This window comes from Coenobita brevimanus, chromosome 71 (assembly GCF_032717465.1).
Source record: "Coenobita brevimanus isolate Jiangsu-jjx chromosome 71, ASM3271746v2, whole genome shotgun sequence".
Classification (NCBI taxonomy): Eukaryota; Metazoa; Arthropoda; class Malacostraca; order Decapoda; family Coenobitidae; genus Coenobita; species Coenobita brevimanus.
The window spans coordinates 37,526,325-37,538,590 of NC_137024.1; the positions used below are offsets into that span (position 1 = coordinate 37,526,325).

Below are 12,266 nucleotides of genomic sequence, written 5' to 3' on the forward strand. Positions count from 1 at the left end.
CAGATAAGGGTAAAAAATGATGTTCAGAATGGAGTTTCAGTGCCAACAACACATGGGTGTGAGACTGTTGTGTAGCTTACAAATTAAAAGTAAAGAGAAAAAAAGTAGAGATGAGGCTGTTCAAGAATATGTGAAGTATGGTAAGTGGAAAGGATAAAGAATATTGTGGTTCGTCAAAGATGTGGCTTAAAAAAGTATGTGGACACCTGAGTCAAAGAGAATGTGCTTAGATGTATTTTATGTGGAGATAACAGGTGTGAATACAGTAGTGAAAAGGGTGCATTTGAGCAAGTCTGAATGTGGGAGGATGCAAGGTATGCTAAGAAGGGTGTGTGTGCGTGAGAGAGAGAGATATGGAAGTTGATGAGTCTAGGGAACTGACAAGGAACAGAGCTGACTGGATGAATTATGTACAGAGGAGTGTTATGACCAAAGTTTGGTTCCCCCTTTTAACTTAACAGCTGTAGGACTGACTTTCTGGGACATGTAAATGTGAAGTTATGTGTGGAATAAGTGTACCTATCAGGTGAAGCAAGGGATCCAGAAGCTTAAAGGGTGAATGAATGTGTGTGTGGCCTATTTCATTGGGCATGCTGCTGATTGGTTCTCCCACTTCCATATTCATTTCTTTTCTTGGCTTTCTATATCCTACCTCACCCCACTGCAGGAGAGGAAAAAGATGTGGAATGATGATGAATATGATATTGATTGGTGATTGATGATAATGACAATTACAATGATGATGATGATGATGATGATGACTAATTTTTTCTAATTTACAACAACAGTTGTTTGACAAGAGTCGTGATATTCTGCAACACATTCCTGACTTATAATGACAATTTACCATACAAGACGGTCCTCCACACTTACCGAAAGTTCGGTGATGCTGTAGGTGGTAACGTCAGCAGTGAGGTTATGGACTGTCTTGGTGTGGGGAGCATCCTTCACCATGTACGATAAAGTGTACCCCTTCAAGATGCCATTACTGTGTTTTGGTTCACCCCACAACACACGCACTGACCGATCGCTGATATCCTCAAACTTCAGGTTTTCTACTGGATCTGGGACTGAAATAAATGTAAGATTCAGGTGATCTTCTTTATAAGTAGCTTTGTTTAACATTATTTTTGCTTTTATATCCACCTTAAAACTGTAGAAAACTCTCTATAGTAATCCCTCGATTATCCAACATAACAGAGCCAAAGACATATCAGGATAAGGGCAATGTACGGATGCGTTGCAATATCCTATGATGTACCCATACCTGACCTATACCCAGCCTATATGTACAATACCCCTCCTAATTTAGGCACTGTTCTGCAGTTTTTGGGCTGTTTTTAGACGTCAAAACACACACTGCAATATGCAAAATAATCCTAAACACAAAGGGAACAATGCACAAAAAAACAACAACAACAAAACTACTAATATGCACAGTACCCCTTCTAATTTTGGCAGTGTTCAGCGGCCTTTCGGCTCTACTTAGACATCAAAACACACATTGGAATATGCAATATAATCCCAAACACAAAGAAAACAATGCATAAAAAAAAAAAAAAAAATACCAATATGCACAACCCTACCAATATGTACAGTACCCTTCCTAATTTTGCCGATGTTCTCCGGTCTTTCAGCTCTATTTATAAATCAAAACACACATTGCAATATGCAATATAATCCTAAACACTAACAAAACATTTCATTAACAACAACAAAAATACAAAAACCCTACCTGCATGCATAGTACCCCTTCTAACATTGGCAGTGTTCTCTGGTCTTTCTGCCATATTTAGACATCAAAACACACACAGGAATATCCAAAATAATGCTAAACACTACGAAAACAATGCATAAAAAAAAAAAAAAACTATGTACAGTACCCCTCTTAATTCTGGCACTGTTCTCCAGTCTTTCAGCTGTATTTAGACATCAAAACACATAGGAGAATATTCAGTGTAATGCTAAACACTAAGAAAGCAATTCATAAACAACAAAAATCCACACAAAAAAAATAACTGAAGACGGTTGCAAAAACTAAGTTTCTGGGATAGAGATATGGCTGCTTCTGTGGTGCGCGCGCGTGCACACAGAATGTAAAAAATCAAAAGAAAGAAGAGATTTGTTGTGGAATAGATACAGAAGACACAATAGTGAAAGGGCGTATAATAATTAAAAACAGGCAAGAAATGACTATACAAGAATAAGGAGGGAAGCCCAAAAACAGTTTGGGGAGGATATAATAAATAAAAGTAGTGATCAACCAAAGCTGTTTTACAGCTATATCAGAAGCAAAACCAAAATAAAAGATATAATACAATCCATTACGGACGAGGGAATCACTTATACACAAGAGAAAGATATTTGTGAAGCACTAAATAAGAATTTCCAATTAGTTTTTACAGAAGAAATAAATTTTGAGAGGGACTATGTGGAACATGCATGTCCACACATACTACCAGATATACAAATAGCAGAAAAAGTAATACAGGAGGAGTTAAGTAAATTAGACAGAGGAAAAGCAAGTGGTCCTGATGAAATTTCATGTTGGGTGTTACGAGAATGTGCAAAGGAGTTAAGTAAACCATTATTTTTAATTTTCAAGAAATCCTTGAGTCAAGGTAAACTACCTGATACTTGGAAGAAAGCAAATATTGTCCCCTTATTCAAGAAAGGAAATAGACAAAATCCACTCAACTACCGACCAGTATCAATGACCAGTGTTGTAAGCAAGGTATTAGAAAAGCTTGGGTAAATCATCTAGAAGAACACAGTGTGATAACAAAAAGACAGTTTGGTTTCAGAAAAGGAAAATCATGTGTTACTAATCTGTTGCGCTACTATGACAGAGTAACAAACACAATACAGGAAAGAGAAGGATGGGTGGACAGTATCTATTTAGATTTCAAGAAAGGATCTGACACAGTACCACACCAAAGACTTTCATGGAAACTGTACCATCAAGGAGGAATTCGAGGCAAACTGTTTTGTTGGATGCAAGATTTTCTCATAAAAAGAGAAATGAGAACAGTACTAAGGGGAAACTACTCATCATGGAAAAAAGTGACTAGTGGAGTACCACAGGGTTCAGTGCTGGCACCAATCATGTTTTTAGTGTATATAAATGATATAAACAGTAACACTGGAAATGAAAGCTATCTGAATGTTTGCAGATGATGCAAAAATACGAAGGAGAATTACTAACACAGACTCTTGTAAAGAGCTACAAGAAGAATTAAATAAACTCCATGAATGGAGTAATACATGGCAAATGGAATTCAATGTGGACAAGTGTCATGTAATCAAGTTTGGTATAAGTGGAAAAAGACCTGATTGGGATTATAAGTTAGGAAATAAAACCCTATACACATCAGAAAGAGAGAAGGACCTAGGTGTGATTATCAACAACAGACTATCTCCGGCTGACCACGTCAGCGAGAAGGTACGGAACATGTATACACTGCTTGCAAATATGAGAATAGCATTCACATACATAAATGAAGACATGCTAAGAAGGATAAGAACATCATTCATTAGACCAACCCTGGAATATGCATCAGTAGTCTGGAGTCCTCATCTCAAAAAACACAAAGACAAGATTGAAAAAGTTCAAAGGGCCACTACAAGATGGATACCAAGCTTAAGGGACCTAAGCTACGAAGAAAGACTAAATAAACTGAATCTACCAACATTACAGGAAAGAAGGAAAAGAGGTGACATGATAATGCTATATAAATGCATATCAGGGAAGGAGAAAATAGACATAAATGATTACTTAACATATGGGGAAGCATCAGCAAGAGGACACTGCAAAAAACTGCATAAGAAGAGAGGTGATAAAGACGTAAGGAAATTCAGTTTCCCAAACAGAGCAATTGATCAATGGAATGCACTACCGAATGAAATAGTGTGTGCCAAAACAATTCACAAATTTAAGGATATGTACGATAAATATGGTTTAAGACACGGGACAGTACGAGCTTGACTCATTCCTGTAAAGATACAATTAGGTAAGAACACATTTACACACACACACACACACACACACACACACACACACACACACACACACACAGGGAGTCATCAGATGCAGACGTCGGACATCGGCGCTCCGTACCAAAACAGTGGCAATTACCTAAATTAGTATCTTTGAATGAGTCAAGCTCTGTACCAGGTTAGACTAAATGATTTTTCATTATTAAAAGGTAAAGAAATAATAAGTTTAAATAAGACTGGTTCAAACAACAAAGAACCACGATGCGTTGAGTCAGCTGGGTTTGTTTATACTACAGCAACACGGGGAAAGCGTGCACACTCTGTAAGTACATACTCTGTTCATTTAGTATCACAAAATGGATACATACTTCAGTAAAACAAATTTGGAAAAGAAAAGGGATAAAAGTAAAAAGCAAAATGATGATTTCTACCAAGAACTGGTTGAAGTGGAGACTCACAATAGACTGGTTGAACGTGTACACAAACTAGAAATGGCTTTCAAAAATGAAATTGATGAAATAAAGAAGCAAATGCACTTGCAAAAGGAAGAGATAGAAAAACTAGGAAGGGAGGCCAATAAGAAAGACACAACCATCAGTGAACTAACAGTGGAATTGAATACGCTTAGGAAGAGAGTGAAATGGGAAGTACAGTAGTCAATCACGAGAGTGTTATGGAAGAGTTAAAAAATGACACAGAGACAATTAGACAAGCAAGCAGTCTTATGGACCAGAGCAGTGATATTGAGGAGAAGATAACACAGGTGAATGAAGCAGTGCAAAGCTACAAAAATGATGTAGAAACCACGTATGCTGAAATGGTGAAAGTAAAGATAGACTTAGAAACAAGGGTGGAGGAAAAAAGCATTAAAAAGGAAGTGAAAAGAATAATCCAAAACAATCCAAAGTTAGTCAGAGATTCAGTAGAAATAAATAAATCAAAGGTAATCACTGGTATAGAAGAGGAAGAAATTAAAAACAAGATCACTAGAGACAAAAAGGAGATGGCAAATGTAATGAGCTTACTGAAAGAAGTATCAGAGGAAATCTGTAGTAAAGACATAGAGGAACACAAAAGGTTAGGGAAATACGAGAAAAGCAAGACAAGACCTCTAAAGGTGACTTTCCAGAGTGTAAACACTGTGGAAGAGATACAAAAAAAGGCAAAGAATCTTATGGAAAAAGAGGAGCTCAAAAATGTATGGATAAAAAGATGCCTAACACAAGAGGAACTGGAATTACTGAAAGAGAAAAGGGAGGAAGCAAAAACAAAAAATGAGGGAAGATCAGAAGAGGACAAGAAGAAATTTTTTTACAAAGTAATAGGATTGCAGGTACGAAAGTGGTACACAAACAGGATGGAAGAAAAAGGAGGAAGTTAGTAGAACCATGTCATGACAAGTATATAAACAAGATGATAAGATTTGCAGATAGAAACAGGGGATATAACTTTGGAAGAGGTAGCAAAATCTATAAAGGAGTTAAAGAATTTTAAGGATCCAGGTGAGGATGGAATATTCCCTGAAATGCTTAAGGTGGAAAATGACGAGTTGATGAATGCGCTTTTGAAACTTTTTAATGTGGCTTGGGATAATGGTGGAATTCCAGAAGAGTGGAAAAATGGAGTGATTATAAAAATACCAAAAAAGGGAGATTTAAGTGTGTGTGGCAATTGGAGGGGGATAACTTTGACACCTGTAGTTGCAAAAGTCTTTTCCAAAATCTTGTTGAACAGAATAGAGCCAGTAATTGATAAAATTTTAAGAGAAGAACAAGCGGGATTTAGAAAGGGTCGAGGTTGTAATGATCAGATTTTTATTGTAAGGCATCTAATGCAACAAGCTAATGAGATGAAAATGCCACTTAACATGTGTTTTGTGGATTCTGAAAAGGCGTTTGATAGTGTTTCACATGGAGCTATGTTGAAAATTATGAGATTCTATGGAATACCAGAAAAGTTTGTAAATATTATTAGAAGCCTGCATGAAGGTACTTTTTGTAAGGTAATGGTGGGTGGTTCTTTGAGTGATCCATTTCAAGTTAGGTCAGGAGTGATTCAAGGAGGAGTTCTTTCACCATTGTTGTTTGTTTTGGTTATGGATTATGTTATGAAAAAGGTTGTAAGGAGAACAGGTGCAGGAATTAACTGGACAGAAAAGAAGAAGCTGATGGATTTGGACTATGCTGATGATATTGTACTGATTTGTGGAAGTATTTACGAGATGCAGAGGGTGCTCGATTGTCTGGTGGAGGAATGAGAAAAAGTGGGATTGGTAATAAATTGTGGAAAGACTGAAATTATTAATATGAACGTGGAGAACCAAATCGATTGTGTAATTGGGAATAATGTGGTGAAGAATGTAGAAAACTTTAAATATCTGGGAACGATTGCATCATCTAATGGATCATTAAACAATGAAATTGAGTAGAGGATTAGACAGGCTTGGCGAGCTGTTGGAATGTTGAAATCTGTTTGGAATAATAATATGCTTTCGGTACATACTAAAGTGAAAATTTACAAGTCCATGGTTAGACCAATTTTAATTTAAGGGCATGAGTCATGGTACAGTACAATTGCAACAGATCAGAAAGTATTAGGATTTGAGAATAAAATACTGAGAAGGATTCTTGGGGTAAAGTGGCAAGACAGAGTTACAAATGAAAGAGTAAGGGATATTACGAGAGTGGAACCAGTTAATGAATATGTGAGACTGTCTCGCTGGAAGTGGCTGGGGCACAAATACAGAAAAGAAGGTTGTTTAATACAGGATGTGCCAGAGTGGATTGCTAGAGGAAGAAGAGGTAGAGGTAGGCCGAGGGAAACCTGGTTGAGGACAATGAAAAAAGAAGCAGGAGAGGAGTGTTGGTGGGACCTGAAGGAGATGGCAAGAGACAAATATTGGTGGAGAGAGTTCATTGAGGCCCTATGCATCCCGTGGGGTGCCACAGGAAATGATTGATTGATTGATTGACTCAAATGTGGATGGAATGGTATCTAAATTACTAGAGATGAATGATTATGTCAGAGAAAATGAACCACAAATAATATGCCTAACTGAGACAAAATTAACACCAAGGATATCCAATGACATACTAAACTTAGAGGAATACAATATATGGAGAAGAGACAGAAATTTAAAAAAAGGAGGAGGAATTATAATATTAACTAAGAAAAATCTAAAAGTCAAGGAAATAAACCTAGATATACCATCACAAGTAGAACTGATTGCAGTAGAGATCGACACATCTGAAGGTAAAGTAATTGTAGCCAATTTGTATATGCCACCCAGATCAAACACATGGGAAAGAGACGAATATGAGGACCTGGCAGAGAGTACAATTCAGAGTGTAAGATCATTGCTACATAAAATGGAAGAGAAATCGGAAAGAATTATACTAACGGGGGACTTCAATACAAATATAAATTGGAATACTCTAGATTTAAATAGCCAAGAAAGCTGTTGGGACCAAAAGCTCCTGGATCTCGTACATGAGTTTTTCTTAACGCAACATGTGAGGGAAACCACTAGAAAAAGAGGACTTGATGTACCTTCAGTGCTAGATCTAATATTTACTAGGCAAGAAAATGACATTGACAGTTTAATATATCACCCTCCACTCGGCAAAAGCGATCATGCAGTACTAAATTATAACTTCAGGATAGCATATGACATAGTAAACAACAATGACAGTTACAAAAAGAACATAAACTATAAAAAGGGAAATTATCAAGACCTAAAGAAGTATTTCTTAGAAGTTGATTGGGAAAATGAGCTTAGAGGACAAGATTTAAATGCTGTATATAAAAAATTTTGTGAATTTTATGAAATAGGAGTCCAGAAGTACATCCCACAGCACAAAGAAGCAGATAAGAAAATACAGAAATGGTTCAATAAAGAATGTAAAAAATCAAAAGAAAGAAGAGATTTGTTGTGGAATAGATACAGAAGACACAATAGTGAAAGGGCGTATAATAATTACAAACAGGCAAGAAACGACTATACAAGAATAAGGAGGGAAGCCCAAAAACAGTTTGAGGAGGATATAATAAATGAAAGTAGTGATCAACCAAAGCTGTTTTACAGCTATATCAGAAGCAAAACCAAAGTAAAAGATATAATACAATCCATTACGGACGAGGGAATCACTTATACACAAGAGAAAGATATTTGTGAAGCACTAAATAAGAATTTCCAATTAGTTTTTACAGAAGAAAAAAATTTTGAGAGGGACTATGTGGAACACGCATGTCCACACATACTACCAGATATACAAATAGCAGAAAAAGTAATACAGGAGGAGTTAAGTAGATTAGACAGAGGAAAAGCAAGTGGTCCTGATGAAATTTCATGTTGGGTGTTACGAGAATGTGCAAAGGAGTTAAGTAAACCATTCTTTTTAATTTTCAAGAAATTCTTGAGTCAAGGGAAACTACCTGATATTTGGAAAAAAGCAAATATAGTCCCCTTATTCAAGAAAGGAAATAGACAAAATCCTCTCAATTACCGACCAGTATCACTGACCAGTGTTGTAAGCAAGGTATTAGAAAAACTTATAAGAAAAGCTTGGGTAAATCATCTAGAAGAACACAGTATGATAACAGAAAGACAGTTTGGTTTCAGAAAAGGAAAATCACGTGTTACTAATCTGTTGAGCTACTATGACAGTAACAAAAACAATACAGGAAAGGGAAGGATGGGTGGACAGTATCTATTTAGATTTCAAGAAATCTTTTGACACAGTACCACACCAAAGACTTTTATGGAAGCTGTACCATCAAGGAGGAATTCGAGGCAAACTGTTTTGTTGGATGCAAGACTTTCTCATAAAAAGAGAAATGAGGACAGTACTAAGAGGAAACTACTCATCATGGAAAGAAGTGACTAGTGGAGTACCACAGGGTTCGGTGCTGGCACCAATCATGTTTTTAGTGTACATAAATGATATAAACAGTAACACTGGAAATGAGGGCTATCTGAATATGTTTGCAGATGATGCAAAAATACAAAGGAGAATTACTAGCACAGACTCTTGTAGGGAGGTACAAGAAGAATTAAATAAACTTCATGAATGGAGTAGTACATGGCAAATGGAATTCAATGTGGACAAGTGTCATGTAATCAAGTTTGGTAAAAGTGGAAAAAGACCTGATTAGGATTATAAGTTAGGAAATAAAACCCTATACACATCAGAAAGAGAGAAAGACCTAGGTGTGATTATCAATAACAGACTATCTCCGGTTGACCACATCAGTGAGAAGGTACGGAACATGTATACACTGCTTGCAAATATGAGAATAGCATTCACATACATAAATGAAGACATGCTAAGAAGGATAATAACATCATTCATTAGACCAACCCTGGAATATGCATCAACAGTCTGGAGTCCTCATCTCAAAAAGCATATAGACAAGATTGAAAAAGTTCAAAGGGCCGCTACAAGATGGATACCAAGCTTAAGGGACCTAAGCTACGAAGAAAGACTAAATAAACTGAATCTACCAACACTACAGGAGAGAAGGAAAAGAGGTGACATGATAATGCTATATAAGTGCATATCAGGAAAGGAGAAAATAGACATAAATGATTACTTAACATATGGAGAAGCATCAGCAAGAGGACACTGCAAAAAACTGCATAAGAAGAGAGGTGATAAAGACGTAAGGAAATTCAGTTTCCCAAACAGAGCAACTGATCAATGGAATGCACTACCGAATGAAATTGTGTGTGCCAAAACAATTCACAAATTTAAGGATATGTACGATAAATATGGTCAAAGACACGGGACAGTACGAGCTTGACTCATTCCTGTAAAGATACAATTAGGTAAGAACAATTAGGTAAGAACACACACACACACACACACACACACACACACACACACATCCATGACCAAATAAGCCCCCCAAAATTGGTTACAGTATATTGGAATAAACTGTATACCATCATCTTAACTGTTGTTTATACTATAAGCTAATCAAAACACACAAAACTGATGAGTAAAAGTATAGAAAGGCAGCAAAAATAAAGTTGTTGAAGAGTAAAAAATCATCACCATCAGCATCATCATCTGGACCTCCTTTCCCATCCTATGGCAGGGTGAGGAGTAGCAACATCCAGACAGCCAAAGTTTGCCAAATTCAGTGAGCTCCAATTCCATTCACTCATCACTCAGGCCCTCGAAATCCTGACTCCATCAGATAGGCCAAAAAAATTTCACCATGTTCTGTAGCTTCTCATATACTTATCTGATAGAGCCAACCTGAATGCTGTCATATTAAAACGGGGTGCCAAATCCCTGGTTATGAACTTCTCCTCACAAAATTCATCCATCCAGCTCAGTCTTTTGTCAGTCCCTTAGCCTCACCAACTTCTACACCTGATTTCCTCACACACTCATGCACCATATCAATCCACCTTCTTCTTGGCCTACCTCACCTTCTCCCTCCTTCAGATTCACTCAGATATACTTTTTTCAGCACTCTATTGTCATACATTCTCTTCACATGACCAAACCATCTCAGTACATTCTCTTCGATTCTGGTGTCCATAGACTTCCTCACAACACATTTTTCATGTATCACATTATTCTGTACCCTATCCACTCTCTGTACTCCATGTACATTCCTCAGCAATCTCATCTCCACTGCTCTCACTCTTGTCTTTTCATTTTTATGTCACACCACAGACTAGCATCTGTATGTTAAAGTTGACACTAACACTCCTCATGCAGGTTTTGTGCAGATGCAACACTCAAGCCCTGTTTCTTATCATGGCTTTCATAGCACCGGCTACTTTCCTTCCTTGAGTCACTCTACTTTCCACTTCTTTTGTACATTTCCTCTCTTTTCTATCACTGTATCCAGGTACCTGAACTCTCTCACCAATTCCAATCTCTCTCAGTTTGTTGTAACATCACACTGGGAATCACCTTCTCTCTCAATAACCATCACTTTACCCTTTTCTACATTTACTCTCAAGGCATGATGCTCACAGACATCTACAAAACTCTGCACAAGTCTACTCAGCTCTTGTCTGGTATTTGCAAGTAGCACTGCATCATCAACATACAACAAATTTGAGAATTTCCATCCATCATCATTCTTTATCTACACCATCCCCCTCTCCATTACTCGTGTTTTCATTTCTCTCATCACTCCATCCACATACGCTGTGTATTGAACAACCATGGGGACATCACACAACCTTGTCACATGTCTACGCTGATCATGAACCATTCACTTAGATGCCCATTTACCCTTACACGTCTCACTACCGTCATAAAAATTTTTAACGACATCTAGCAGCTTATCATTTACACCATACATGCGAAAAACCTTCCAAAATCCTTCTCTGTGTACTTTGTTGTATGCTTTTTCCAGATCCACAAATGCCAAAAACACCTTATTGTCCTTCTCACAAGGCTTCTCCACTATCTGCCTCACTGCAAACATTTGATCCATACATCCTCTGCCACTCCTAAAGCCATCCTGTTCGTCACTCATTAGGACTTCTGATTTCTCTCTTACTTCCTCTATAATAACTCTTCTATACACCTTCCCTACAACACTCAATAAACTTATGCCACAATAATTCTTGTGCTCACTTTGCTCACCTTTATTTTTGTACAGGGGTACAATCAATGTCTTTATCCACTCTACTGGCACAGTTGCACTCATCCATGCCTTCTTACAGTATCTCCAACAAGCACTTCATTCCACTCTCCCCATAACACTTAACCATCTCTGCCTACACTTCATCAACCCCATCTGTTTTCCCATTTTTCAGCTGCTTCATTGAGCTCTTCACCTAGTGCAAAATTCTGCCCGCACTGTGTAAGAGTTAAGCATATATCTGGATAAAGAATTTCATGAGCTTCCTTGTGGTGTTTTTGGAATTTTGATACGACCAATAGTATTTGAATAAATCACCAAAAACTTCAAAAACTGATTAGTGGATAGTAGTCATCATGGTGGGATAGGACTGAGGGACAGGGAGAAAAGGGAGATAAGCCTGGGTCCTGGCAGCAGGGAGCATGGAAGGGGATGGAGGAGGGATGGGGAGTGGGAGCGAGGCTGGCCAGAGGGCTTTCACCATTCAGTGAGGAGGTGGACGGGTGTTTTCAGTCTGCTTGTGGGTTGCGGTTGGTATTACTCACATGTTGGTGGTATGTTACCAGTGACCCTGGCTGCCAGTGACTTTGGCTATTTGGTGGGATGACAGATGGGTGTTAGAAGTCAGCTTATGGGCTGCAATCGGTATCTCTCGC

General features: G+C 37.7%; 1 protein-coding gene across 1 annotated transcript in view; it reads right to left on the reverse strand.

Annotated features, from left to right (window-relative positions):
• The window catches only part of sdk (sidekick cell adhesion molecule), a 296,130-nt gene that overhangs the window by 191,515 nt on the left and 92,349 nt on the right, over window positions 1-12,266 (reverse strand). Inside the window, exon 12 of the mRNA XM_080277849.1 lies at window positions 874-1,070. Coding sequence (XP_080133975.1) covers window positions 874-1,070 — 197 coding nt within the window. The remainder of the gene's footprint in view (window positions 1-873; window positions 1,071-12,266) is intronic.